General features: G+C 35.2%; 1 protein-coding gene across 7 annotated transcripts; it reads left to right on the top strand.

The window, feature by feature from the left end:
• Positions 1-4,039: 4,039 nt before the first annotated feature.
• Positions 4,040-24,792, top strand: LOC105249156 (dual specificity protein phosphatase 22). 7 transcript variants are annotated; one of them, XM_025413640.1, is made up of 8 exons: positions 4,040-4,240; positions 10,529-11,213; positions 15,523-15,639; positions 17,123-17,247; positions 17,865-18,036; positions 18,304-18,482; positions 18,942-19,139; positions 19,501-24,792. In XM_025413640.1, exons 2-8 carry the CDS (start codon positions 11,193-11,195, stop codon positions 19,739-19,741), a joined length of 1,053 nt encoding a protein of 350 aa, XP_025269425.1. In that variant the 5' UTR covers positions 4,040-4,240; positions 10,529-11,192; the 3' UTR covers positions 19,742-24,792. The 7 variants fall into 7 exon arrangements, with proteins under 7 accessions (XP_025269425.1, XP_025269427.1, XP_011252721.1 ...); XM_025413642.1 differs by lacking the exon at positions 4,040-4,240 and adding an exon at positions 5,966-6,348 and having other exon boundaries at positions 10,866-11,213; XM_011254419.3 differs by lacking the exon at positions 4,040-4,240 and adding an exon at positions 5,966-6,348.
• Positions 24,793-25,364: the final 572 nt, after the last annotated feature.

The following is a 25,364-nucleotide window of genomic DNA, read 5'->3' as shown; positions in this document are numbered from 1 at the left end:
ATTAATATATAATTATTATACATTTAGTTCAGAGAGCACTATAATAATTTGATAATAAAAATTTATTGCAAAGAAATTTCTATATTTTTTTATATTTTATCTATTTATAATGATTTTTCTCTACGTAAATCGATGATTATTTTGGAACGATGTAATCGATATAATTGCCCAAGTAATGAATGACGTACAATATATACACACATACATACTTATACATGTCTGATACTATATTATTAGATTGAATAGCGTAATGGACGTCGGATGTAAAATTTATACGTGATAGGAAGACAGAAATATTCCATTTGTTCAAATAAGGAAGAAATATTCTCTATATTTTCCTTCTGGTTTTAAATTATTTCCTTTAGGATAAAATATTTTACATATATTTTTCGATCATTTTATTTTAGTATTTTTAAATATAAGATACAAATATGTAGAAAGGAGTTAATAAATAAGTAATTTACTTAATAAGTTTGTTCAAATGAATACAAATGCATTTTATAAAAATTATATTTATTTAAAAATTATATTGCTCTTTTTTATATGAAATTATATAATTTTTATTTAATTTTTTAATTTTTTAATTTTTTAATTTATTAATTCTTTTTAATTATCGTGCTATAAAGATATAAATATAAAATATATGTGTATCTGTACGTTTGTGAATTATTTTAAATTATATTAGAATATAGGATATACAATTTTAGATAAAATAAAGAATAAAAGAATATTTCTTGATCAATCGAATATTTCGTTTTCCCATCAAAGTAAATTGAGCAAGTTAATATTGTGTGGATTGTATAGTAGAATGGATCTCCGAAAATCCGCGTCTCTCGAATTGCGTTTGATGGCACGGCAGAGTGGATCTCCTGTTTCTGTAGCAGCGTCGGATGAGAGATATGACAATGATGAGATGGTATATGTTTCTTCTAGTGCCACTTAAAATATACTAATAGGATGCTATCCTCCCTCATTCAGCCATCAAGTGGATAACGCTTCACATTGACGCATTAATGAGGCAAAATTAGCGCAACGTGAGAATTATACGTCATTGTTACCTCATGATAACAGCCTCCAACAGCGTTGGTGTAACGCGTAACGAAGACGGATGTATTTATGCTCCCGGATGTAAATATACCACGCGAATGACTGTGCGGCGTTTGATAATGAATATAATAGGCGTTGGATGAATCGATCTTCTCTGACATTAATTTGCTCACAGGGTTTATCGAAATAATTATCCGAATGATATAGCAAATTTCTCGTTCAAAATTATATTTTAAAAGCTGTCATTTCACTCGCGATGCTATTTTATCGAAAATTTGACGTTTTATTAAAGTCACACATGAAAAGTAAATTAATACCATGTATTTGTAAAATGTTTCTTTTGCTTCTCCATTCGAGACTTTAATATCTCTATCACATAGTAGATTATATCATTCCCAGCGAATTTATATTATTGACTTTTCTGCTAACATGGAATTTTATTGGGCAATATTTTATACATGTCATTTTTCATGACTTTATCCATTTATTTAATTATCGACGAGATATGTTTCAGATATATAAATTACACATAAATATCAGTAGTTTAAAAAGCGAAAAATGAGTGCATAAATAAAAGCAAAAAAAGGAAGAAAAAATACACTTATAGAAATCATAATATCACATATGAGATAACATTTTTTAAAGACGATGAGTTACATATATTAAAATATATTGAGCGCGATAAATAAAGCAAATCGGTTTTATCTCAAATATATACAAATGTGTACATTTATTAACGTGTAGTAATTAATTTGCGCGGAAACATAGATTGATGATCAATAATTCTTTTATTTGCATAAAAATCGATCGAATTCATCGTGTCTTATCTTGGTGTGACACCCCAAATTTTCCGTCCCAAGTAATCCGCGCGGATTTCTGAGTTAAATCTCACTCCACGTGGACTCGCGATCGATAAGCGAGCCAATAATCATATTCTCCTCGATTCTCAATCCAATAGGGAACTCGGATCTCGTCGACTTGCGAAATGTCCCGCGTTTTATTAGCGTTCTAGACTTTCTTCTCGCATCCTTATTGCATCCTTCTCGCGTTATTTTACTTGTAATTCCTAAAAAGACACGCTCGACCGAACACAGCTCTCGTCTTGAATTCGACATTTAGATAAAAAAACTAAAATAAAAAAGAATACCGCTATTTTTTTCACATCTTTCAGCCGTTTAAATGTCGCGTATTATACCAGAAATGTGAAATGAAAATGTTTCTTATCGCGCACAAGTAATTTACGTCTCAATTTAGTTACTCACACAAATTTATTTTATCTACTCACACGATTATAACATCGCATCGGTATAGTTTCGAGTGTTTTCTTAAAAGTCAATTTATTGAGTCACTTGATATATTGCAATTAAAGCAATTCATTTGCATAAGAAGTAAATGTTTGCAAATTGTTTATATTCTTTTAATTCTCCGTTATAAAATGATGTTGCAATTAGTGTATGTCAATATTAATTCATTCATGATTTTTATTCATTTAAAGTATATTTAAATTATTCTTTTAGAAAATAATATTGTTATAGATTTTAAAAACATTCATATTTATATCTGCAGATAATGGTATAACATTTGAGATAAAATAAATGAAATCTTAAATGAAATCAACGGATCTATCTAAAATAAAATCTTGTATCACTGGTTTAATCAGTGATATTTTTACTGATTTAATTTAAGAAAGCATGTTTTACGCAACAACAGGATGTCTATAATAATTTTAATATCTTTTTGTAAATAAATAAATATATATATATATATATATATATATATATATATAATAATTTAACATTATGGTTAAAATATTTATGAAATATTTTGATTACTGACATATCATGATATATATGTTATTGTATGTAAAATATTTGGGCAATATAATCATAATAACATGGTGTTCGATCTTTGCGATATACGTACAACGCCCTAATATTTACATTCGTCGGCTCTGTAATCATTCGCGTGTCAACACTCGAGCAGAAAAGTAGCGGTACAAGACGCTCCGTCAAATTCCTTTTTTCGCGATCACGACCAATATCGGAAAATTATTTGTTATGAGAATATGATTAATAAATAATTCTCTTATAAATAACACGTAGCCACATATTTCGCGACGATAATTTACAAAGTGCGTACATGTCGCGTAATTTAATCACAAATAAGAATCAAAGTATGTGTGACAGAAATTCATATTATAAATTACCGTTTTATTTGTGATCTTTATGAATAATAATTATTTCTTTAATAATACTTGTTAATATCAAATTTCATTCGATTTCGCTTTATTGTTTGATTTTTCGACGATGTAAATATAATTCGATTTGGGAATACGCGGTAAAACAATCGAATCGAGTAATTAACGGGATCGAGTAATTAAATGAAAGGTCTCGCGATACATGTATCATTTAATGAATAATTAATCTATAATTTAACACTTATACTTTTATAATTAATATATATACCTCGTATATATTTATGTTTTATATTTTATAGCGCGTAAAATACTTCAACAAGGAATTATCAATAATATGGTATTGGGCGATGGTATTTAACCTTGCCGGTATAAACGCGCTAATGTGTCATGGCTTTGTTATCATTAGCATGGCGACGTTCTAATAGTAAAGCACCGATGCGAAACACTTCTTATACCGTCGAATTCTTTTTCTAAACGTGACCGCGACTAATATCAGAACTTAATTCGTTACGGCTACAATTAATGATTATTAAATTTTTGATAAGCAACTGATGAAACTGTATCGCGACGATAAGTTTTTATCGAATCACGATTCATTCGTTATCGTTTCATTACCTTTGATTATTCTTTCGAATAATAATTATTTCTTTAACAATATTTAAAGAATCAAATGTATATATTTTGTATATACTTTAAATTTTCTTAAAATACGAATAAATTAATTATTAATTGAACAATTATTTTATAATAACTTTAATCTTTCGATCTTATGATTCATGTCACTTATACTTATTCTCTCTTACAATATAATAAAGTGCATATCTCGTTTAACTGTTTCGTGATCGGAAATACTGTGCAAAATGTGTCTCGCCATCGTTCCGACTAATCGTAATTAATCGTGTTTCGTGAGTAAGTGTGAGTGCCACAAGGAAACAATCACGGATGAACAAGAAAGGAAAAAGAGGACGACGAAAATCAACGAGAGAGAGATTTGCGGTAAGTAATTTATAAATTATTTATTATTTATACATTACTTTCAAAATAGATGTTTGTTCTTTTATCATTTGATTTTAGACCATCCAAATGTAATTTAGATTGAAAATACGCAATGAAATGATAATCGAATTCATGGAATTACATAATTAATTAACTAATAATTAATTAACTAATAATTAAAATTAAATAATAATTATTATCACATGATAATAAGCTTCGTAATACATCAATTGTTTATAAATAATTAAAAAAGATTACAAGTAATAATATACTTTAAAATATTTAAATATTTACTTTAAACGCTTGTATAATTTATTATTTCGCGTATATGTTATTTTCCGTTAAATATTTAAGCAACAAAATAATAATAACAAGATGTTTGGCCTTGGCAATGTATAGCGCTTTATTATTACGTATGTCTCAGCTCTATTATCATTTATGCAACGACAATCGAATAGAAAAGAGTAGTAGTATGAGACGCTCTCCATCAAATGCTTTTTCTAAACGCGATCGCGACAAGAATCAGAAAATAAGTTGATTAATATAGTTAATTAATAATATAATTAATATAATTAATTAATATTTATATTTGTTAAATAATTTTACATTTGTTAAATAATATACGTAATTACATCGCAACGATGGATTTCGAAGTGCGTATTTCACGTAATGTATATAATTTAATTAAGAATCGAATTATGTGTGTGAGACAGAAATCAAAATAATAAATCGTCAATTTGTTACGATCTTTATGAACAATAATTATTTCTTCTAAAAATAGAATGTTTGCAATTTTATTTTTCAATGTTATTCAAACATTCGTTATTATTATTTATTTAAAATTCCATACACATATATCACAGCATCGAACTATATGAGGATGTGTCTAACAGATGTACGATCTCTGAATCGTCAACATGAAGGAATTTTTATTACGTGTGATCGTTGAATAATTTATTAAACGTTTGCATGTGACTGGTCTCTCCATTTATTTCCGCGAATGATTGAATCAGAGTATCGCGGGAGTGAATTTGCGTTGCACGAGTAATCGCGATCGATCCACGAGCATACGAGCGATTATAATTTCCTGTATGAAGTGTGTACGGGGGCATAGTTTCTCATAAAAGAAAAAAATACTTTACTTTTCTTTGAATCTTCTGCCATGCATACGCAATACATCTGTTCAGCGCGCTATAAAGGAAGAGGCGCGCTTCTTGGCAAGATGTTTCAGCGGGGTACGAGCCCATTCAAGATCATGTTGTACATACACATACACGCGCACACGTATTAGCAATCGGTTACGACGCAAGCGTAGCCCAGTAGCCGTGTGTGCGAGTCCTACTACACCAGATTTGCCATTTGTAGGGCAGGGTCGAGGGGTGACGAGGGGTAAGGTCTTTATCGAGCGGCTTCTGCGCGAACTCGCCAACGCCGACGTACACAACGCCTTAGTTTCAGGGACGGATGACCCCCTCACCCTTTCCGCTAATATCCGCGCGATGAAAGATTTTCCGTCGAAGGGTGGTCGAGAGGAGTCATCGTTCTTTCATCGAAGGTAGAACCGTGGGCGAGGATATTTAGTGAATTTTACCGCGAAAAAATTAGAATTTAAAGTTGCAAAAAAATTGGAAAAAAAGACAGGATTATTCGAGCCAGGATCTGAACGGCCTTCAGTCACCCCTGTTGATCCCCTCCGCGTTTCATCCCCTCCCACCCCCATCCTCCCGTCGCGGCAAATCTATTACGAGATTTCCATCGCCATCCTCGCCCTCCTCATGGCAATGAATTTGAACGGGCCACAGATTCCCGCGGACGTAGTGAGAAGGAGTGTCCGTGCACGTTCGGCTTTTAAAAAGAGAGAGACATGATATTTTCACGCGGCGGCCGAGCGATCATCGATATCCAAATCTCATATCATAGAGACATTCAAAGGTGCAACAAGCGAGATTAAGCTTCCCCGAAAGAGGACCTACTGCGTTACAGCAGCATCCACGTAGCTACTAGGATACATCCGGGTGATCCTGAATCGGACATCGACCATCGCGGCGATCGATCGCAGTGCATCGAGTCGAGGGCTCGCGTTTTCCGAGTGTCGGGCTTCCCGGAGGGTGGGTTATCATCGATGAATCATCGTCGTTTCCCTTTCTTCTCTCGCCGTCGTCGGGGCGATGATCCGGGATGATCCGGAACGGATGCGAGATCCTGACGCGCGGAACAAAACTGATGAAACGTGCGTTCGAGGATTCGTAGGCAGGGCCTCGAGTCGCGTGACGATAGGATCTACCCCACTATCCTGCACGTTACCCCTAGCCGTTTGTACCTCTCCCTCTTCCTCCTCGCCATCGTTGCGGTTTAGTTACCCCCACCTCACCCTGTCTACGTCGTCTCCCTCGCTCTCGTTGCTGCTTGTTTCTCTCACCCCTGTTCCTTGCTCACCGTGAGCAGGGTAGTTCTCGTACGACGCGCCCTTCCGTCGAGTCGTCGAGGAAAGGAGAGAGAGAGAAAAAGAAGGAGAGAGAGAAGAATGCACACGAATCGCAGTGTAATCTGCTGCAACGTCTGTGTGTGACAGACGGGGCTGAAAAGTGCAACCCGGCGATGGGATTAGAAAGGCACGATTCGTCGGCCACCTCGGGAATTCCTTCTCGCGGCAGCGATTGAACAGAGTGCGCGAACGAGCCCCTTCTCTTCTAGCTTCGCTAGTCTCCCCTCGGAGAGACGAGCAGCATCCCGCGAGTGCGACGAGCTAATTCGCGATAAGGGAGAGGTATATCCTCCTAGGGCAGGATATAGGTATACCTTCCAACCGTGTCCTCGTCGCGATATCATGTGGAGTGTGGATTTTGCAGGTGCGTCTCGAAGGCTCTTGGATTTTTTTTTTATTTTTCTATCGAAATATCGCTTTGTAGATTTCTCGTATGTGTAATTCGGATATTGCTTTTGCGAGGCGAGTGATGAATTTCACGTTCATTAATTAATCCTTATAATGCTATTTTAATTTCCAACGTAAATAAGTGCTCTATTTTCATTCCTCTTTAATTTATCTCGTCTCTTTGTATCGAGAGATATATCCGTCAGACGTGTGGATTATTGCATAATTTATAATACACATCGCGCTTTTAGCTTGATTACGAGTCGGATCCCGATACGTATCTATTTTATGAGAATCGATGAATAATCGGAGATCCGTAATCGATCTTTGGACGGATAACAGATGAAGGGATTTTACGAATGCGTCCTCGCAGTGTGTATTCAATTTTAATGAATTAATTTTACGCAAATTGATTGGATGTGCATGAGAAAAAAAATTACTGTACAAACTGTTTCACGCGTGACAGTTTTCAGGTCGTTGGATATGATTGGTTTTCGTTGAATTTATTCGAATATATCATCGTTTTATTTTAAGAGTAGGCCAATACTCGTCAGACGCATTGGTTTTATGCAATTGCATTTAATCTCAATAGCAAATTGATAGATTTTACAATAATGGCAAATAGCAATAATACTAATAAATATTCGGAAAGCTTAGCGATATTGAATATCTGATAAAGATTTAAAAATATTCATCGGATATTCGATAATATAATAATTGGTAATATACGGATATATTTCAATGGCGTTACTTAAAAATAATGCGATATATGTACCGTACGTAATATAAACGTCAAAATATTTTAATCAGTTATTCTAGTATTTATCGAAGGTCTCGATTTATTAAATATATTGATATTTTATAAAATATTATTTTATTAAGAACAAAAATGAATTGCGATTATCTTTATCAGCGATTATCGATTATAATCATAACGATGTGAGAAGGAAATACTGAAAATTTATTTAAACTTAATTCTTAATTATTTTTTTATTAATCTTCCACAAATATTGGAAAACGAAAGACATTCTTAGCGAAAAAAACATGTATAAGTATATTCACAGGTTGATCGTATGAGAACATTTTATTTTTTTTTAATCATATTTTAAATAATCATTTTGTAAAAATAATTTTAAATACTTTTTTAAATTTATATTTATAGGTTTACTATTTTTTAATATATTAATAGTACATTTTATTATCGACAATTTTGCCATTCTTATTATAAAACAAATGAGTGGGTATACAAGTGAAAATTAATAGATATCTGCAAAATGCAATATTCAAGAATATATTGCTTTACAATTTCTAAAGATTGATTTTAATCGAATAAGTTATAGAATAGAGTTTGAACAATGGTTGTACTATGTAATACCATTTAAATTAATGGCTAATTGAGAATCGCAATATTCGTGAAAATGCATTAGTTACGTAGGTTAATTATCGTTAATTGTAGTAATCGTAGATAATGGTCACATTTCAAAAGATAATAGAATGACGCTTCGAACGCCTTGCATCGTTTCCGCACCTTCCCGTGCAAATGACAACAAGACGATCGCGTATAAACAGTAGCAACATGTCGCACAAAATGAAGATCGAACACGGCGTGATAGTTAATTATTATAATTACTACGTTAAGATTTTTTAAAAAATAATCAGACTTATTTTTTACAGGTAACAAATTCAAAATTATAGGATAACAATTAATTCGAGAAATATTTTAATGTCAAGTATTATTAAGTTTTATTGGATCATTTTACTATAATTTACTATTTATAGTATATTAACAAACATTACTTATAAAAATTTTAGAATCTTTATAGAATTTTTAGAATCTATTTTCAATTCGCATATTTGAGAGCAGTTAATTAGCAATTAATTCTATTAAATTTCTTTTTTATTTATCGATCCACTGTGGAGATGCTAGCCTGATAGTAAGATAAATCCCTTCCATTTTTAAATATAAATTTTCTGCTAATTGACAGAAAAAATAAATTCGGGATTGGAATTATAAATGAGCAGTAAATTAGCATCAATTATGTCACTCAGATTTGGTTTCTCGTGATAGAAATAATAGGAGGTATTTTTCGTTCGTCGGATAAAATCGGAACGCAAGCTTTCAAGTTGCATCGCAATCATGTTTTGCTGCCAGAGAGAACAAAATACGTTGGGTTGATATCGTGCCAATATATCGGGGGCTAAAATTTACATAGACGCGTACAGTCTTGCGCTGCCATATTTGCGAGTCCGCAATAAAAACATATCTATTTCTATGAGCCGCTTCGAAATGTGGAAGCACTATTTTTCTGGCTGGCAATAGCGATTCGTGTCCTTGACAACGTCCATAGCTTACACATAGTCACGAAATTTTGTCGCAGAATTGATTTTACGCTCCATGAGGTGCTTTAAATCAATTGTGCTTCCTTTTAACTACAAAAATTTTTTGACTAATTTTAAATCATTCTTTTCTTATTTATAGTAACATTTTTGAATAATTTCTTAATGTATGTTGCTTATAATTAATGCTTTGATGTATCCATTTAAAAAAATGAATATATATATGTCTGAAAAGTTTATAATTAAAAAAAAATATAATATTTTATATTTATATATTTATTTATCGAAAAAAACATACATTTTTTATTATTTAATCTAAATGATTTGCATGAGCTTTATATAAGTAATTACAAGAGAGTGGTAGATATACAATCAGGGATAAAATTTAATATTAGTGTCTCTGCACTCGCTAGATATTTTAAGACACGCGATTCACCGATTCTTTTTGTTTTTCGCGACTGTAAAACAATAGAATCATGCAATTAAATAACGCAAACAGGTAATTTCTAAATATCACACAATTTGAATTTAAATTTTTGTTTGACATGATTAATGCAGTCAACTGTAACCTGCTAATAAAGTAGGTTAACATACTGCAAGGTAACGGAGTCCTTATAATTTATCTTATTGATTTTAAAATAATCGATAAGCCGCACGTTGTTTAAACTCAGAGACCGTGCATTCGTTTTCTGAAATTACGTCAGTTTTATTTTCCCCTTGTTGGAATTTATTGCCACTCGTAATGCACTTTTCCCGCGACGATCGACCGTATCTATTTCTCGATGATGCAATTGCCTCAATTGTAACGAAGAGTGTCATTCTCGAAATACTCGAATTGGTTTGACTACCGATTTTTAAGGCAGCTCCCAAGATCATACATGCAACACATGTACCTAGGATGACGACAATTTATCAATAACTTGTCCCACTTTCTCGAAAGAACAAGCGCGCGTTTCCTCTTTCGAGCGATGCAATTGTGCCGCGTATCGCTAATCGATATCCAAGACAAATTCTTCCTATTCCTTCTATTTACATGGAATCTCATCTTTCTATAACTGAGAATTTTCCTTCTTTTACAGAACCAACGCGAGTCGCGATTGCGGGTGGCCTCCCAAAGATGGTTCTGTCTTTCGCGACGTATTAAAATGTCGTCTATTTTCTTGCGTCCGCCCGAGAGAGACCGTAGAAATCCACGTATAAATGGAATCTCTCCTGGGGCGGCTACACGAGAGTTCGGTAAAAAGATATCCGCGGAAAAATATTCGTGAATATAAATGTGCCCTCGCAAATCGAGGACACATCGGTTGTCGTCCTCGAAAAAGGCGCGATTGCAAGAGCGCAACAAAAGTACGAAATAATTTCACATTCTCACTGCTTGTTATCGCGATCGCTAATTATATCATTTATCCTCTACAGTAATAAATTATCGAGATAACAAATGAGAGAAGAGAGAGACAGAAAGAGAGCAAGATAGGTAGAAGAGAAGATCGAGAGCCACGTGGCTCACGTTGAGCATCATCGATGATAAGATCAAATACGCGGCGGCTTGATGGAGTCTCGCTTCTATACTTTGATGATGATGCTTGACGAACAATACTGTTACCTAACCGACGAGGATCGAATCGGATCGTCGAGAAATAAGCTCAAGAGACTGAAGATGATGGCGAACGAACAAAGGCTCGTACGCGACTCGCGCTTTTAAACCAGCAGCATCAAGCACGCGCTCCTCATCGCACCGACATCATGGGGAATGGTATGAACAAGGTGAGAAATTGCTCTGATTGGACAAATTTTTACTTTCCGATCGATATTTTAGTCGTTTAGCTAAGAAAAGGAACAGATATATTTCTTACGTGTCGACAGGAATATATATATTTGGGGAAATATATACAAGGTATTTCTCAATAAGTGCGAAAAATTTTAGGAGATGATTCTTTGTCAAAAATTAAGAGGGGTTTTTTATATAAACAAAGAGATATAATTAAAAAAGTTCTAATAAAAAATTGAATAGGGGTTGCTAGTTTCATTTCCTTATAATAATATTTTGTAAGCTCAAAAAAATATTAACAAATAACTTTTTTACTAGTAGAAAATATCCACCTAATTTCATTTCTTTAACTTGTTCCAAATTTGAGAAAAAAATAAGAACCTAATTTTTACTCTTATTTTTGGAGGAGTGTAACTTCACAGGAAGAGATGTAGGAGTATACGTTTATATGAAAAATCCCCTTAATTTTCGACAAAGAATCATCTCCTAAAATTTTTCGCACTTATTAAGAAACACCCTGTATATGATTATAAAATTGCACTAGAACGTCCCGTTTTTTCGCGTATTAATTCTCAACAACAGATTTTTTAACTAATTAAAAATAAAATTTTCCTTACTGAAAAAATTTAGAAAAGTAATTATTAACCACAACTCTGCTCAATTTTCAGCATCCCACATATACGTATATCTAATTTTAATTTAAAAACCTAATCGAAATAAACTGCTAAAATTGACTAAAATGTAATTTTGTCATCTACGCGCATTATTGGCTTTTCAAAATATTTATCAAATAATTATATTTATCAATCGTACGTAACTCGAGAAGTGACAAGCTATAAGTTATTAAAAAAATAATACGCGACAAACGCGGGACATCCTTTGTATAAATTTTCAATTTGTAGCTCTTTATATAGGGACTATAATGAGAGACTAATAACGGCGCGCCGAATAAATTACTCAAAGGTACAGTGAACAAACGTAAATTAAATACCAAACGTTTTGATCGCGCTTTATATCGTTTTCGAGCCCCCTTTTAGTAAATACAATAACAGATTTAAAATGAAACGCGTTTAATAATTAATTTGCATTTAACAACTTTGTATAATTGATTTGATAAGATTATGGAAGTTTTACATTGTAGTAATCTGCAAGATTTTAGGAGCACACGAGATAGAGTATCTGAGAGAAAAAGAATAAGAATCTATCTGTTTTATGCAAGCTATTTTAAAAAAGTTAAAATTAATTTTTCTGTATGTAAAACATTTAAGATTATCCTGAGTTTCTTTAAATAGAGTCATATAATTTTTTCATATAATATTGCAGAGGATATCAATATTATTTAAATAAAATGATTTTGAATTATCTATGAAAAAACTTTTGTCTATAACTTTTTTTAATTTGTCGCCTTAAAAATATTGCGGATAATTATAATCGATATCCTATTGCATATAAAAAACACATATATAGCATGTCCTTTTATATTGATTGAATATTCGAGCTTTCATCATTATTTATTCCTATCATCTCTTGCTAGCATTTTTTTATTACAAAAGACTCGACAGAAATATCAATTTAAGTTATTTAAATGAAAAAGTCTTGTCTTAACAAATTTAATAATTTGTCTGGAACAACCGAGAAATCAAAGAATTCAAATGAATGTTGATTTAATGAATGTTTAATTAAAAGATTTTTTTAATATAAAATAGTGAAAATAATTTTGCCTAAATTATTTTTTTTAATCAATTTATCTTATAAAAAATTAATTACAGCCATGTACATTTTATTTTTATTGTTCCGAGTTTTAAGTATAATTCGATAACGACAGGGAATCTTCGATAAAAATATCTTCTTTTTCACTGCAAACGTATAAAAAGGTCTTTATAGCGCACAATACGTTTTATTCTGACTTGGTGCCTTTACCACCCGATAACTTGTTTAAATGTATTTCAATATAACGACTACCTGACGGTCGTAACCTCGCGCTTACAACCGATAATACGCTTGATAAAAATAAAATTTTATGTAGCAGCAACGCGCACTCGTAAGACGGAAGCTGAAAAACGGAACAGAAGAGATGAAACTGAAATCGCGATGAAAATCTTCACCTACGATATACTTTTCGCAAATCATCAAATGATTAATCAGATTCGTTCACGTATTCTCATCAGCATATTTTTTCTCAAGCAACGTCATTGATTTCATTAATTCTATCTCTCTTTCTCTTCTATTTTTATATGCAAATTTTCTGTAGGAAAAATTAAGAAAGCTTCTGCAATTATTCTTTCTGTTAATTATTTAAAAAAAAGTATCACATATAGATGTAAACTTTTATATAATCATGAGAAATTAAAATTTTATTGATAATTTAATACACACAAATTTAATATATTCAGCTTTTTCGAAGTGAAGACGAAACGTAATGTTTACAATCAATAATCGTCTCAAAATTTTACGTAATATATTTCTCCACAAAGTTTCTTGTGCGATGTATACCGTTGTACATCAAAACAACATTATACATCATATTCGTGATTATCTTGTCGCGATCTATCTCGCAGTCGATGTGATGAGCTAGAAGTGCACGATGAACTCGACGATGTTTGCGATGTACTCGATTTCCCAACATTAGGTGGGAAAAATTCATCTTCGAGTACATCGATAATCCTCGTTTCTTCTTCTTTACAGTTTCCCGCACATTTAGCTCTCCCACATTTCTTGTGAAAGGGATTTCGCTGGGAATTTCTTCTGCGAGTCGTATCGTTTTGTACAACTGTCGCGGCGACCCTCGTCGACGAAACGACGTCGGTGATTGTATCCGCGAAGTGTATCGTTGAAGATTCCGTCGTTAATTCCAGCGTAGGACTCAGAGTACTCGTGGGAGCATTCTTGGTGGCGTCAAAAGTGGACGAGCTTTTCACAATACTAGACGACTTCATCGAACTCTTGGATTCTTCGATCTCGTCCGCGAACTTCACTTTCTCCGCTCTCATCTTTCTCCGATCGTCCTGCTTTCGACGACTGCATTTCTTTCTTCGTTTACGACGCGGGGAATGACGCTTTAAAACGAAACGATCGACAATATTCTCGCGATCATCCGTCCCCGATGTCGGAAGGGATGCAACCGACGATTCCGAGATACCTCTCAAAGATCTTCGACGCTCGAGGAGGACATCGGGAGGGATCTCCACATCGCTGAGCGGATGACGAGAGGATCTACGCGATGTCTCGTCCAGCGATCGATGCCCCGACGCGGCGGTTGACGTTTGCACGCTATAGTAAATCGCGCAAACACACCAGGAGATCACGAGCGATCGAAATCGCATATTCGTCGTCGACGACGTGATAGAGAGTTGTGTGTTTACTGTCGCTCGTTTTGCCCTCCGAGAACGGTATATCGCCTCCCTTTTTTTCTTCCTTCGTGATCGATCGATCACGAGACGGCAACCGCTTGACGCGGTCTCGTCGAGCCCCGAGCTGGCTCTCCTCGTTTCTTCTCATCTAAAATCGACGTGGACGAGGGCCGCGCAGAAGGGGGAGCAAACTCGACGAGGGTAATCGCGATAAGAATGGTTCGAATGAAATTAAATCGCGAGAACTAAGACTAACGACCGGAGAGTGTATATTTTCGAGATTACGATAATTAAAATAAACGTCATGCACGCGCGAGCTATTAAAGAGATCGCCCCGGGATCATTTTTCGCCATACGTCTCAATTTATCCTCGTCATCTCGATCGTTGATGTATATTTTTAATTTAACGCGCGAGAGGAAGAAAAAAAAGTTCCCTCGGCGTTTTTTCGAGCCTTCATTAAAGACTGAATCAATATTGGCTGAAAGAATGGTCGGGTGAAAAACGCCATTTAAATTAATGTATGCGGTCCTCCTCTCTTCCCCTCTTGCGTCTCGCTTAAACGCTCTCTTTCATCAAGGTTCAATATTTGTCAAATGGTAAGTTAATCTAAGATTGCGACGCCAGTCGCGCGCGCGCGGCACATCGCGGATTCATTCCGTGGGTTTGCGCTTCTCCCACCAGCTGACCTGGATTTCTTCATCGTCTAATCGTAAGTAATCCTTCGCCAAATAGACGCCGAAAGTAACGCGGTATTTTAAATGAGAACCGCGGCGAGAGGGACAAAGAGGCTACCGCGACGTCTCTCGCTTTGTATTTTCAAAATCCGAGGTTTGACAGAAGCGCGATATTTTTATATCACATCTTGATTATGTATTCTATCGTAAATTAAAGTACGCTCTACGAAATGTCTCGTCTTTATACTATACTTTGAATTATCCTTTATTATGTCGGCAGGTACTTTCTGGACTTTACGTAGGCAATTATCAGGACAGCAAGGATGCCGATCAATTGGAACGTTTCGAGATCACGCATATTCTGGCCATTCACGACACGGCCCGTCGTTTGCATTCTGTAAGTAGGGAAAAGATAACGCGAGAGATAAGTTAAAGCATCTTTGAACGAAATTTTCAAGTAACGATCAATAAAGGGATTCCAATTAGAAACCTATCACATAAAAGATTTGGCTTGTAATTAAGGATGTTTGTACCTATTTTCAAAATATTGAGAATTTAATGAAAATTGTACAGAATGTCCTTCATATGTTTAGAATCTTCAGTACAATTTTTAAATCGATTCACTAAAGCGTTAACAAGTTATAAGGATTTTAATTTGCACCGAATTAACATGTATTCTTATGGGAAACGTATAAACACGTCGATTCAAATGACAAAAATACATGGAAATAATATTCAGAATTTGTTTAAAATTTGCAAAAGTGTAGTTTAGATACAGAGGAAATATTTGGTCAAATAATATTATACAAGTATTAACTGATTAAAAGGGTATTAAATATAATTCAATGAAATTAGCCATGTATCTGTCACAAGGCGAAATTCTCTGCCAAAAGTTAATCATTTCGATTAACAAAATTCGGAATATTTTATTAGAAACGCAATAAATTAAAAAATAAATTTCCACGCAATTTCTCATACTCAAAATACACCAAAAATAGATATATTCGTCGATATTGATTTTCCGCTACTTTTTGCTGGGATTGTACATATAAAACATCCTTAAAGAGAAAACTTGTATTGCATGGTGGGAGAAAACATGCTTATGACAGCTTCGATTAGGCCTCGCTTTTAATTTTCTCAAAAAATATATAATCGCGATCTGTCTTCTATTTGTTGTATTTATTATATTTAATTTATTTATTTTATTATATTTAAAAATCTCTATTCATTTTAAAGTCTCTATTCATCTCTCTCTGTTTCCCAATTTTTCCTTCTTTTATTTTTCATTTATTTTCGCTAACATTTTTCTTCCTCTTTTACTTTTAATATTTTTATTCGCAATTTAAAATTCAATAAAATTTCCAATTTAATCAATTTCTTTTTATATGAATAAATTTATATTTATAAATGCCTCTCCCAACTTTTTTACTTCCTCTCTACTCGTCTCGTCATCTTTTTTAATGTAACGTTTAAATTACGATCGATATATCTTTTTCCAAGCACCTATGAAATTTTGCTATAAAATTTTGATAAAATATGACACTGTCAGAATCGAAATAGTATCTAACTTGTCTAACGCTATTCGTTTTTCTTGCACATCAAAATTATCAACAGTTTTATAATACCAGTGCATTTCCTTCGTCATTATAGCAATCATCACTTGATATTTGATTTGCAATAAAAGTCAACATGTGAATAGCGCGAAGAAAATTTGAATTGTATCGATAATAAGATCAGCTTAACAATAAGAAAATATAAATGAAATTTATCGATTCGAAATAGGTCGATTTGTCATTAGGCAGATATACTTGGTTCGAAATAAAACCTCTACGGCAAAGTTATGGCTATAATATTTGGATTAAATCTCGATTGCATTTCAGGATAAGCATTACCTGTGCATCTTGGCCGCCGACAGTCCTGATCAGAATTTATCGCAATATTTCTCTTTGTGTAACGACTTCATTCATGCCGCTCGTCTTCGCGGAGGAAATGTTTTAATCCATTGGTAGATATACATTTGTAATTTGTTGTTATATATTTGTAATATAATTTCATCAGATGCTTTTTTTACTTTAGATTTTTCGATTTGAAATTTATTCTTCTTTAATGAAAATGTCGAAAAGCATTTATAAATTACTGTAGACAAATAAAATGAAAATAATTAGTAAAATTTAAACTAAAATTTAACTATTAATAAAATTAAATAAATTATAAATAAATAATATAAATTTATGAAAGAAATAAGTATGAGAAATTAAACTGACAATGAGAGAAACGGATGAAAGAGAAGAAAGGGAAGGAAGAAAGAGATGACATATGATAAAAGTATTATTTATTTAATAAAATTGGTAGAAAAGATCTTTTGAATATAAAACTTGATTACAAAGATATACAATTTCTTTCAAACATTTTTTAAATGCTTTTTAAATATATGAAAAGTGTATGATATTTCAAATTTTCTTTTTAAAAAAATCATTTATAAATTGGACAAGGAAACTGGGATGAAGAAAACATGTTAGTCGACAAAATTACCTTAACATTGAATGTCGACAAAATTGCATGAAATTTGCGATTCATAGAAATAAATATAAATTTTTGTGAATAAAAATAATTTCTTTTCAGTCTGGCAGGAATGTCGAGGAGCGTAACAGTAGCAGTGGCCTACATCATGAGCACCACTAATTTGTCCTGGAAAGAAGCGCTCAAAGTCGTCAGGGTTGGTCGTTCCATCGCGAATCCGAATGTCGGTTTTCAACAGCAGCTCAAGGACTTTGAATCCAGTCGCTTACAAGACGTAAGCGATACCAATATAATTACTTTGCTTTGTAACTTTTCTTTCTTTGCTTTTTCTCTGTTCCTTTTAGTAGTGCCAAGCTTTTGTCACTTTACTTTTCTTTCTCCCTTTTTAAAATCGTATATTTATAAAATCGTATACTTTTCTTTCTCTCTTTTAAAAATCGTATATTTTTAGAAAAGTTATTATAGCTGACATAATATTTCAAATTATCAAAAAAAAATTACAAAATTATTATTATTATTTAATGTCATAATTTTAATGCAGGAGCGTCGCAGATTAAAGGAGCGATTTCCCAGTCTTGCTCTCGCCGAATCGGACGCCGAGGCTTGCAGGTCCACCTTGAGAAATTACGAAACACTGGCCCTAGCGAAAGAGGTGTGCGAAGGCAAATGCGCCATGGGACGCACTTGTCCGACTGGCCTTTGTCGTCAACCTACTAAAAGGTAATTACAAATCTTTGGCTATAAAAGACAAGCTGACTGAATTGACATTCAATTGTATTGGTATAAAAGTACTTTCCAAAGAGTTATATCGGACACACAAAAAGTAAGGTCAACTGAAGAAAGGAAATGGCAAAGATCCAGACGAGTGAAAGCAAATTTAAAAGATTATATTGGCCGTTGATACAATGGTTCCAATATTCTAGCAATTTTCTTATTGTGATAAACGATAAAGAATAAATTAATCAACAGCTCCTTTTTTTAAAGCGGAATAAAATTTGCATATCAAAAGTTCTTTGCCGGAATAATTGGAATAAATTATTCCAAAGTATCCATTCCTCGCCCGCGCAAACGCATCTTGATGTACACGATTATAATTTCGAATTTATTTTAAGCAGGATTATCTCTCCTGCTGTATCGCCAATAACTGACTTTCTTATCTATTATCACGACTGATTGCAGGACTGTGAGAAGAAAGTCGTCTACCAGCAGCATCGGAAGCGCATCTGGCCGGACACCCCCGCAGACGCCACGAATGCTACCATCTGCGCCGCCTTCGCCGGCTTTACACAGGTCAACGAGTGTTATGTCCACGTCAAGACCAAGAAGTGGTCCAGCAGGACTGCATTCTTACACCGGAGGTTCCGCTCCGCCTTCCAGGTAAGTCGACCTTTTGAGAAAATGTCCTCTTTCGTATGGAATTATTTGAAATTATTTTGTCAAAATTACTCGACTCACTTCAACTATATATTTTTATTCCTTCAAAAAAATGCATGATCCTTTCAATTCGAATAAAAATTAAATCCTTTAAATGTAGTTTGATGATTCGGTCCGACGAAATATCCGTAGAAATTGAGATACATTGTCCGTTGAGCAGAAAATGCTGCTTTGCAACTGTTGTAAAGTTCGTGAATCTGATTGTGTGCTCTTAGATTCAGCCAAAATTAGAAACATAGACCAATCAGGTGTAGCCATTACATCTTGATTAAGATCTTGAAAGGAGATTAATTGATGCACACAGGACCGTGTCGAGGGTGGACCTGTCGGCGGCGGTCGCTTGCAGCAGCAGCAACGCCAATCTCTCTGTCGTGGGCAGATCGAGCGTGCTCTCCAGCAGCAATTGGCGACTGACCGCCGGTTCCGCACCGAATACTCCACGACCGACGCCGCCAGTTTCGCCGCAACGTTGGCCTCGACGGCTCTCGAATCGGCAGACGCAGTTGCCGGTGCCACCGGAATCGCATCCTTCGACGATGACGTAGCATCGGGAAAAGCTCGGTTCGCTCTCGAGCTTGGTGGAATAAGAAACCTGGAATAAGAACCTGACGATCGGCGAACCGATTCTCGAAAAAAATCTCGTTGTTCACGTGCCCTTTATTCGACGGGATAAATGATTAAAGTCATGGTGCGTGCAGGCTGCATTCGAAGACGCCCTCGATTAAGGAGAGAGCCAAGAGAAAGAGATGCTTCAAAGATGTATAAATTTTATACGAAGATGTGTGCCTGCTAATGTCTCGCTTCGGGACGCGATCTCGAATGTCTAATGTTCGTTCGGATGAACCTATTAGAGGTAAACGATCATGTAGGTGATCGGGCGAGGTGTGATAGCCCGTTGGCACGATTCGAACTTGACGTGCCAGCGATAGAAACGTCGACACATCATACGCGCATATCGCATAATGTTGGGAATTGCTGGTGAATTTTGAAGTGTACAAAGTTGTTATAGTTGTTGATTATATCTGACGAGGGCAAGTGCTTTTATCGAGGGAGAGGAGCGGGAGGGGGACTCTCTCTTCGCGTACAGTTGGGGCACAAGTTGGTGCGTTTTATAATTAATAAACGAGTCGATTTTAGCGATTCGAAACGATTCATCTCAATCGGAGAAATCATGAGCAATGAGACCTCTATCGCTGACAATCTGTCATTTAGACGTATTACGGAGCTCGAGCGTCGATTTGATGCAGTCGCGTAACGATCGATCTGCGAGTTGAAGTAATAAATTGGAAAGATTGACGCATTCGGGACGTGGAATTAATCCTTTGGGGCTTTATCGGTTACGGCGATAATTGCTTGCAATTAAGTGCGGCAGGTTATCTCGCGCTTTTACAGCGCCGTTCAATCGCGCTAATAACGGCGCTTGTTAACGATCTCTGCGTGCCGCAACAACAATCCCTCCGGCAAAGATAATGCGCGAATCCGAATTAATTAATCGGTTATGAAAAAAAGTACGCCACGCTCGAGGTAATTACGTGATATAATTAGCCCAAGGATTAAGGAAAAAGAAAAAAAAATCATATATAAATACACATATATACGTAATCGACCGCGCGATCGTAGCTTGTGGTAGTTTTGAGACAACTGACCCAGAGTAGAGAGAATATTTTTCGATATTTAGGACTTATGGCGTGAAAAAGCGAGAGAGAGAGAGAGAGAAGGAAAATATACAAGACGAATAGCTCGTGTAAAAAGAAACGAGATTGTACAAAACATCGACACGTTCCCGGTCTCGGGAATCGTCCTGCGGGAAGAAGAAAATCGGTTCTGTTCCAACACTCGCAGGCAAAGTGACCGAGCCTTCGTTTTAGCAAAACCTGTTCCAATTGATTTCGTTCGCTACCGTCCATACGATTGTTGGCTTTCTAGCGAGATCGCACTATTTTACCGCGTGTTGTTGAAAGGCAAAGAGAGAAAGAGATACACATATTATCTATACACGCAACATACGCATACATACGTCGGCGACACACGTGTACATACAAATGTAATACCTTGTTGTGCGAGAAAAGCGGGCTTTCAGAGAATTTTATAAACGCGCGATCGATGCGATCGCGATTATATTATTATACATGAGTAGAGTGGTAGGCGTAGATAGAGGAAACCTTGTTGTTGTTGTTGTTGTTGTTTCGCCAGCACGTGCACCAGTCGCAAACGAGTCGAGATTTATGATAGCGTCGCTTCAATCGTCCTTCAGTATTACTAGAATACGCGATAACGTAACGTAGATCGTTTTTTAATCGTTTTCACGTACAAGGCTGCGCGTGTAAACAAACATGTGTAAAGCGTCGTCGCAAATGTAGTGTCGATGGTATTAAACATGCATTACGTGTCACAAATTCGCGACATTTTCCGAGGAAACTGATGTAATTGATGATGCGAGCAGAATTGTAGGGTGAAAAAAATTGTTACGAGATATCTTTTTTTATTGAGAATGTACGTAAAGATTTTTTATTTTATTGCGTTATATTTATAGCGAGAATATCGCGTTTTAACTTTAAGAGACGGGGATTCTTGATTGAATTTGACGCGATGAATTTGATGCCGCGTCAAATTTTATTACATCAGATGGATTCGTAATTTATTTATAGAATAACTGAAGGAAGAAGCAATATTTTGTGAAGAAATATTTTGTAATTTTGACGTTCAAAGTTAAAAAAAAAAAATATTAAAGTTGTATATGAAAATACAAAGATTAGAAATGATTAATATAGTTTGTAAAGACATTTTGACCGCGACGTAAATTTCGTTACGAAATACTTTACTGTCTTTTTCTTAACACATCGCAAAGCAGTTTAGGGTGAGAGAGGAAGCAAAATAAGTCACAATTTGAGAAGCAAATGCGTTGATTGATATTTTTCGAGAGTGTCAATAGGATTAATTATTTAATAATGTAAAACACACACATACACACATATGTAAAAGGCAAGTTAGTGGCATAAAAAAATGTCTGACCCGGAAGTAGCGGATTCTCGATCGCTTTGTATATCGTCGAGAAAATAACGCGGACTTTTCTGCGCGATATAACAACCGAGGTTACGAGTTTACGTTTTACGAGAGAATTGCAAATCCCGTGGAAAACGGGATACTTTCGAGTCGAATGAGTCTACCGTTAAGATCGCGATCCAACGTGAAACAGCTGTGTTCCACGTGTCTGAGATTAATAACAAACAGGTCCGTTATCGGCGCGAAACGGTTTCAATCGTAAATCCGCCCGTATCGTCACGTGCCCTCGTTTAATGTCGCTCATAAAAACGCGCTAATTAACCCGCAATCGAGTTACGTTTCAACAAACGACGATCGATTGTTCGCCGAGCTTGGTGAACAATATTTTAGAGAGAGGAGCATTCATACATATCGCCTGCGTTTATATAAATCATGTACCAGACATGTAGCAGACTCTCCTGAAATCACCGGATGTCCCTTTAATTAATAAATAAATTCTCTGGCCAATTTGAAGGCAATTTTTCCTGGGCGAAAATGTCGGAAAAGATATTATTTCGACTCTACAATTTTTGCCACTATATATCTTTATAGCTTTTAAATTAAAATTCCGTCAAAGTAAACTCCACCTGAGATTAACTGAAAAATATAATCGCTCGTTAATTAAAAATTGTCTGCAAACTGGTCAGAGAAGGTTTGTTGTTGAAAGGATATTCAGTGATTTCGGGGTACCCTGTATATTTTAAAGATACGACATATATACCACGCCGGTTATTATATTCGACAGAGTTGGCACGAAGAATGAAAATGTCATTTAGCGATCTACGGTCGCATGGAGCGAATACGCGACTCACTCGGAAGAGAGAGAATCTAAATTGGAATTTACATTTATTTTTAATCTCCTCCGTTGATCTTACAGTCGCACAAAGTGGTCCAAAAATTATTCGGGAATATAAATCCGTAGTCGCTATATATTTTTGAAAGGTGTGATTTTAGAACACATTTGCTCCATGTGACGACTTCCCATAGATGACATACATCCACAGACGGTTCTACTTTTTTACAATGTCAATGTTAACGATCACACTAGATCACATTAGATAATCGAATAAGATAGAGACGCCCCTACGGAGCATTGAACGGTATCGAAGTAGTTTATTGATTTATAAAGCATCGCTAAAACAGTAGCTAAGTCTTCAGCGATGTGTAATGTGCTTATCGCGGCCGATAAGCGAAAGAGAAAATCGATGAAGAAAATCGCTGGACGATACATACGACGTACAGTGATGATTAATTCCAAGAGGGATTTCCCGCGGACAGAGAGATTAAATCGCGACCCTCTTTGTTTCGCCAGAGATTACAAGAATAAATACGATACATTGATAAAAAGAATCATTTCACCGTGAAATAGAGTCTCTTGGAACAGCTCATTTTATTATTAGAGTATCGCCGATAGATTGCAAACGGATTGTTTTATCACTCAATTTACTTAATTTTGTTTGCCGATTATAATTTTGTTAAATCTGCAAAGGGAAACTTTTTTACTTCCATTGTAATAATTATTCCGCTGCCGGAATTGCATTTGCCGGAGGTGGACCATTTCAGCGACGCATTCGCGTTTCAATGAACAAATTCACTCGGCAATATATTTTTCGATCCAAATCAAATCTCGCAATATCCAATAATCGGTCATGTTAGCGAAGTGTGATTGCTTTCGCATGAAATACTCGATAGTGGTGATGATTTTGTAAAATTATTTGCTCCCGTCAACTTGACATACTTTTTGCTACAATAAACACGAGTCGGACGAGATGCGAGAAGAGATTGCGATAAAAAAAAAAAGAAAAAAGAAAAAAAATACGTATCAGAGATTTCCAGACAACTTGAGTATTTTCCAGAGTACATTTCGATTTCTATCGTAAATGTCGCGCGATATCGTTGTTATCCCCATCCGATATTGCATTTATTTCGTCCACCTGTTAGCCGTCACTGTGCGACGAAGCATCGCGTCGTACAATCGTGATTTTCTAGCAATAAGCGGAGATTATCGACGCTGGCGCGAGCCGGCAAATTGCGAGGCGCCAGTTATCGCTCTCGTAGATATTAGCGCGAGCAAGCTTGATCGTTATTACACACATTCACGTACGTATAAGGACACCCGTTATATAGAGGAGACTCGCGATAATTTATTTTTCTAATGCCTATAGCGTTCATTCGATCGTAGACGATATCTGATTGCGATAAGAGGGGGAGAAGAGGGTGACAGCTTTCGATCGGCGCGATGGATATCGAGATGATGGAGATTCTTGATACTTTCATCACACACGTACATACATCGACGAGAATGTATAACACGATAAATCGTTGTGTCGCGTGATTTTAATTATTGTTGCACCGATAACGTTACTTTATTAAGGCCACCATGTGATATTTTTGTAAGCTGCAGAAAGAAAACGTTTTGGTTCACGCTAAAAAAAAAAGTGGTCGCTGAATTACTTCCCTTCCCGAGCGAGCGAGTGTCTTTCCTTCCCATCGATTTCCCTTCCTTTCATCGTCATAATAACTATCCGCGATAACTAGTGAAAGTTTCGTTAATTTAATAACTTTAATGAGTTTGCTCCGACTCGCGAGATAATTTCATCAGCAGCTTTGATGCCTGCGCCATCATCTTTTTTCTTTTTGCTTGATTTTAGAAGATTGAATGCAAATCCAGGAAAGATTTGCGATTTATTAATTTTAGTAGTTTTTCGTTTTAAATACAGCATTATCGTTGTTACAATCAATCTCAAGTCCTCCCACGCTGTATTAGCTAGAGAAACCAACTCATGTTAATATCGATTGATACATTTGATTGATGGGCTGTTTATACAGGTATTATACATAAGGGATATATCCAGCGAGGAGAAGCTAATGCTTGCAGAGGTAGAAGTTTCCGGGAACCGCGACAGTCAATTGATTGAAAGTGAGAGACTAGATAAATGACGTATAAAAAAATTCCAATTCCGTACTGATAATTATCGGTAGCGGAACAAGAGAGAAAGAGAGAGAGAGAGAGAAAAAACGAGTTGTAAATTTAAATGTTAATTTTAGCAAACCAGTGACTTTTTGTCGCGATTATCTGCCTCGATTGATCTACGTCTGTCGTATCTAAAAAAAGAAAAGAAAAAA

Source organism: Camponotus floridanus, unplaced genomic scaffold, assembly GCF_003227725.1.
Source record: "Camponotus floridanus strain SB8 unplaced genomic scaffold, Cflo_v7.5 scaffold7, whole genome shotgun sequence".
In the NCBI taxonomy this organism is placed as follows: domain Eukaryota; kingdom Metazoa; phylum Arthropoda; class Insecta; order Hymenoptera; family Formicidae; genus Camponotus; species Camponotus floridanus.
This window is presented reverse-complemented; position numbering and strand designations above follow the sequence as displayed.

Bases quoted from the DNA above. Each gene is read 5' to 3' on its own strand.
- LOC105249156 (XM_025413640.1), top strand. From the start codon at position 11,193: ATGGGGAATGGTATGAACAAG. The intron at 15,640-17,122 runs GTAAGTAGGGAA...ATTGCATTTCAG, and splicing joins CGGCCCGTCGTTTGCATTCT to GATAAGCATTACCTGTGCAT. The intron at 17,248-17,864 runs GTAGATATACAT...ATTTCTTTTCAG, and splicing joins GGAAATGTTTTAATCCATTG to TCTGGCAGGAATGTCGAGGA.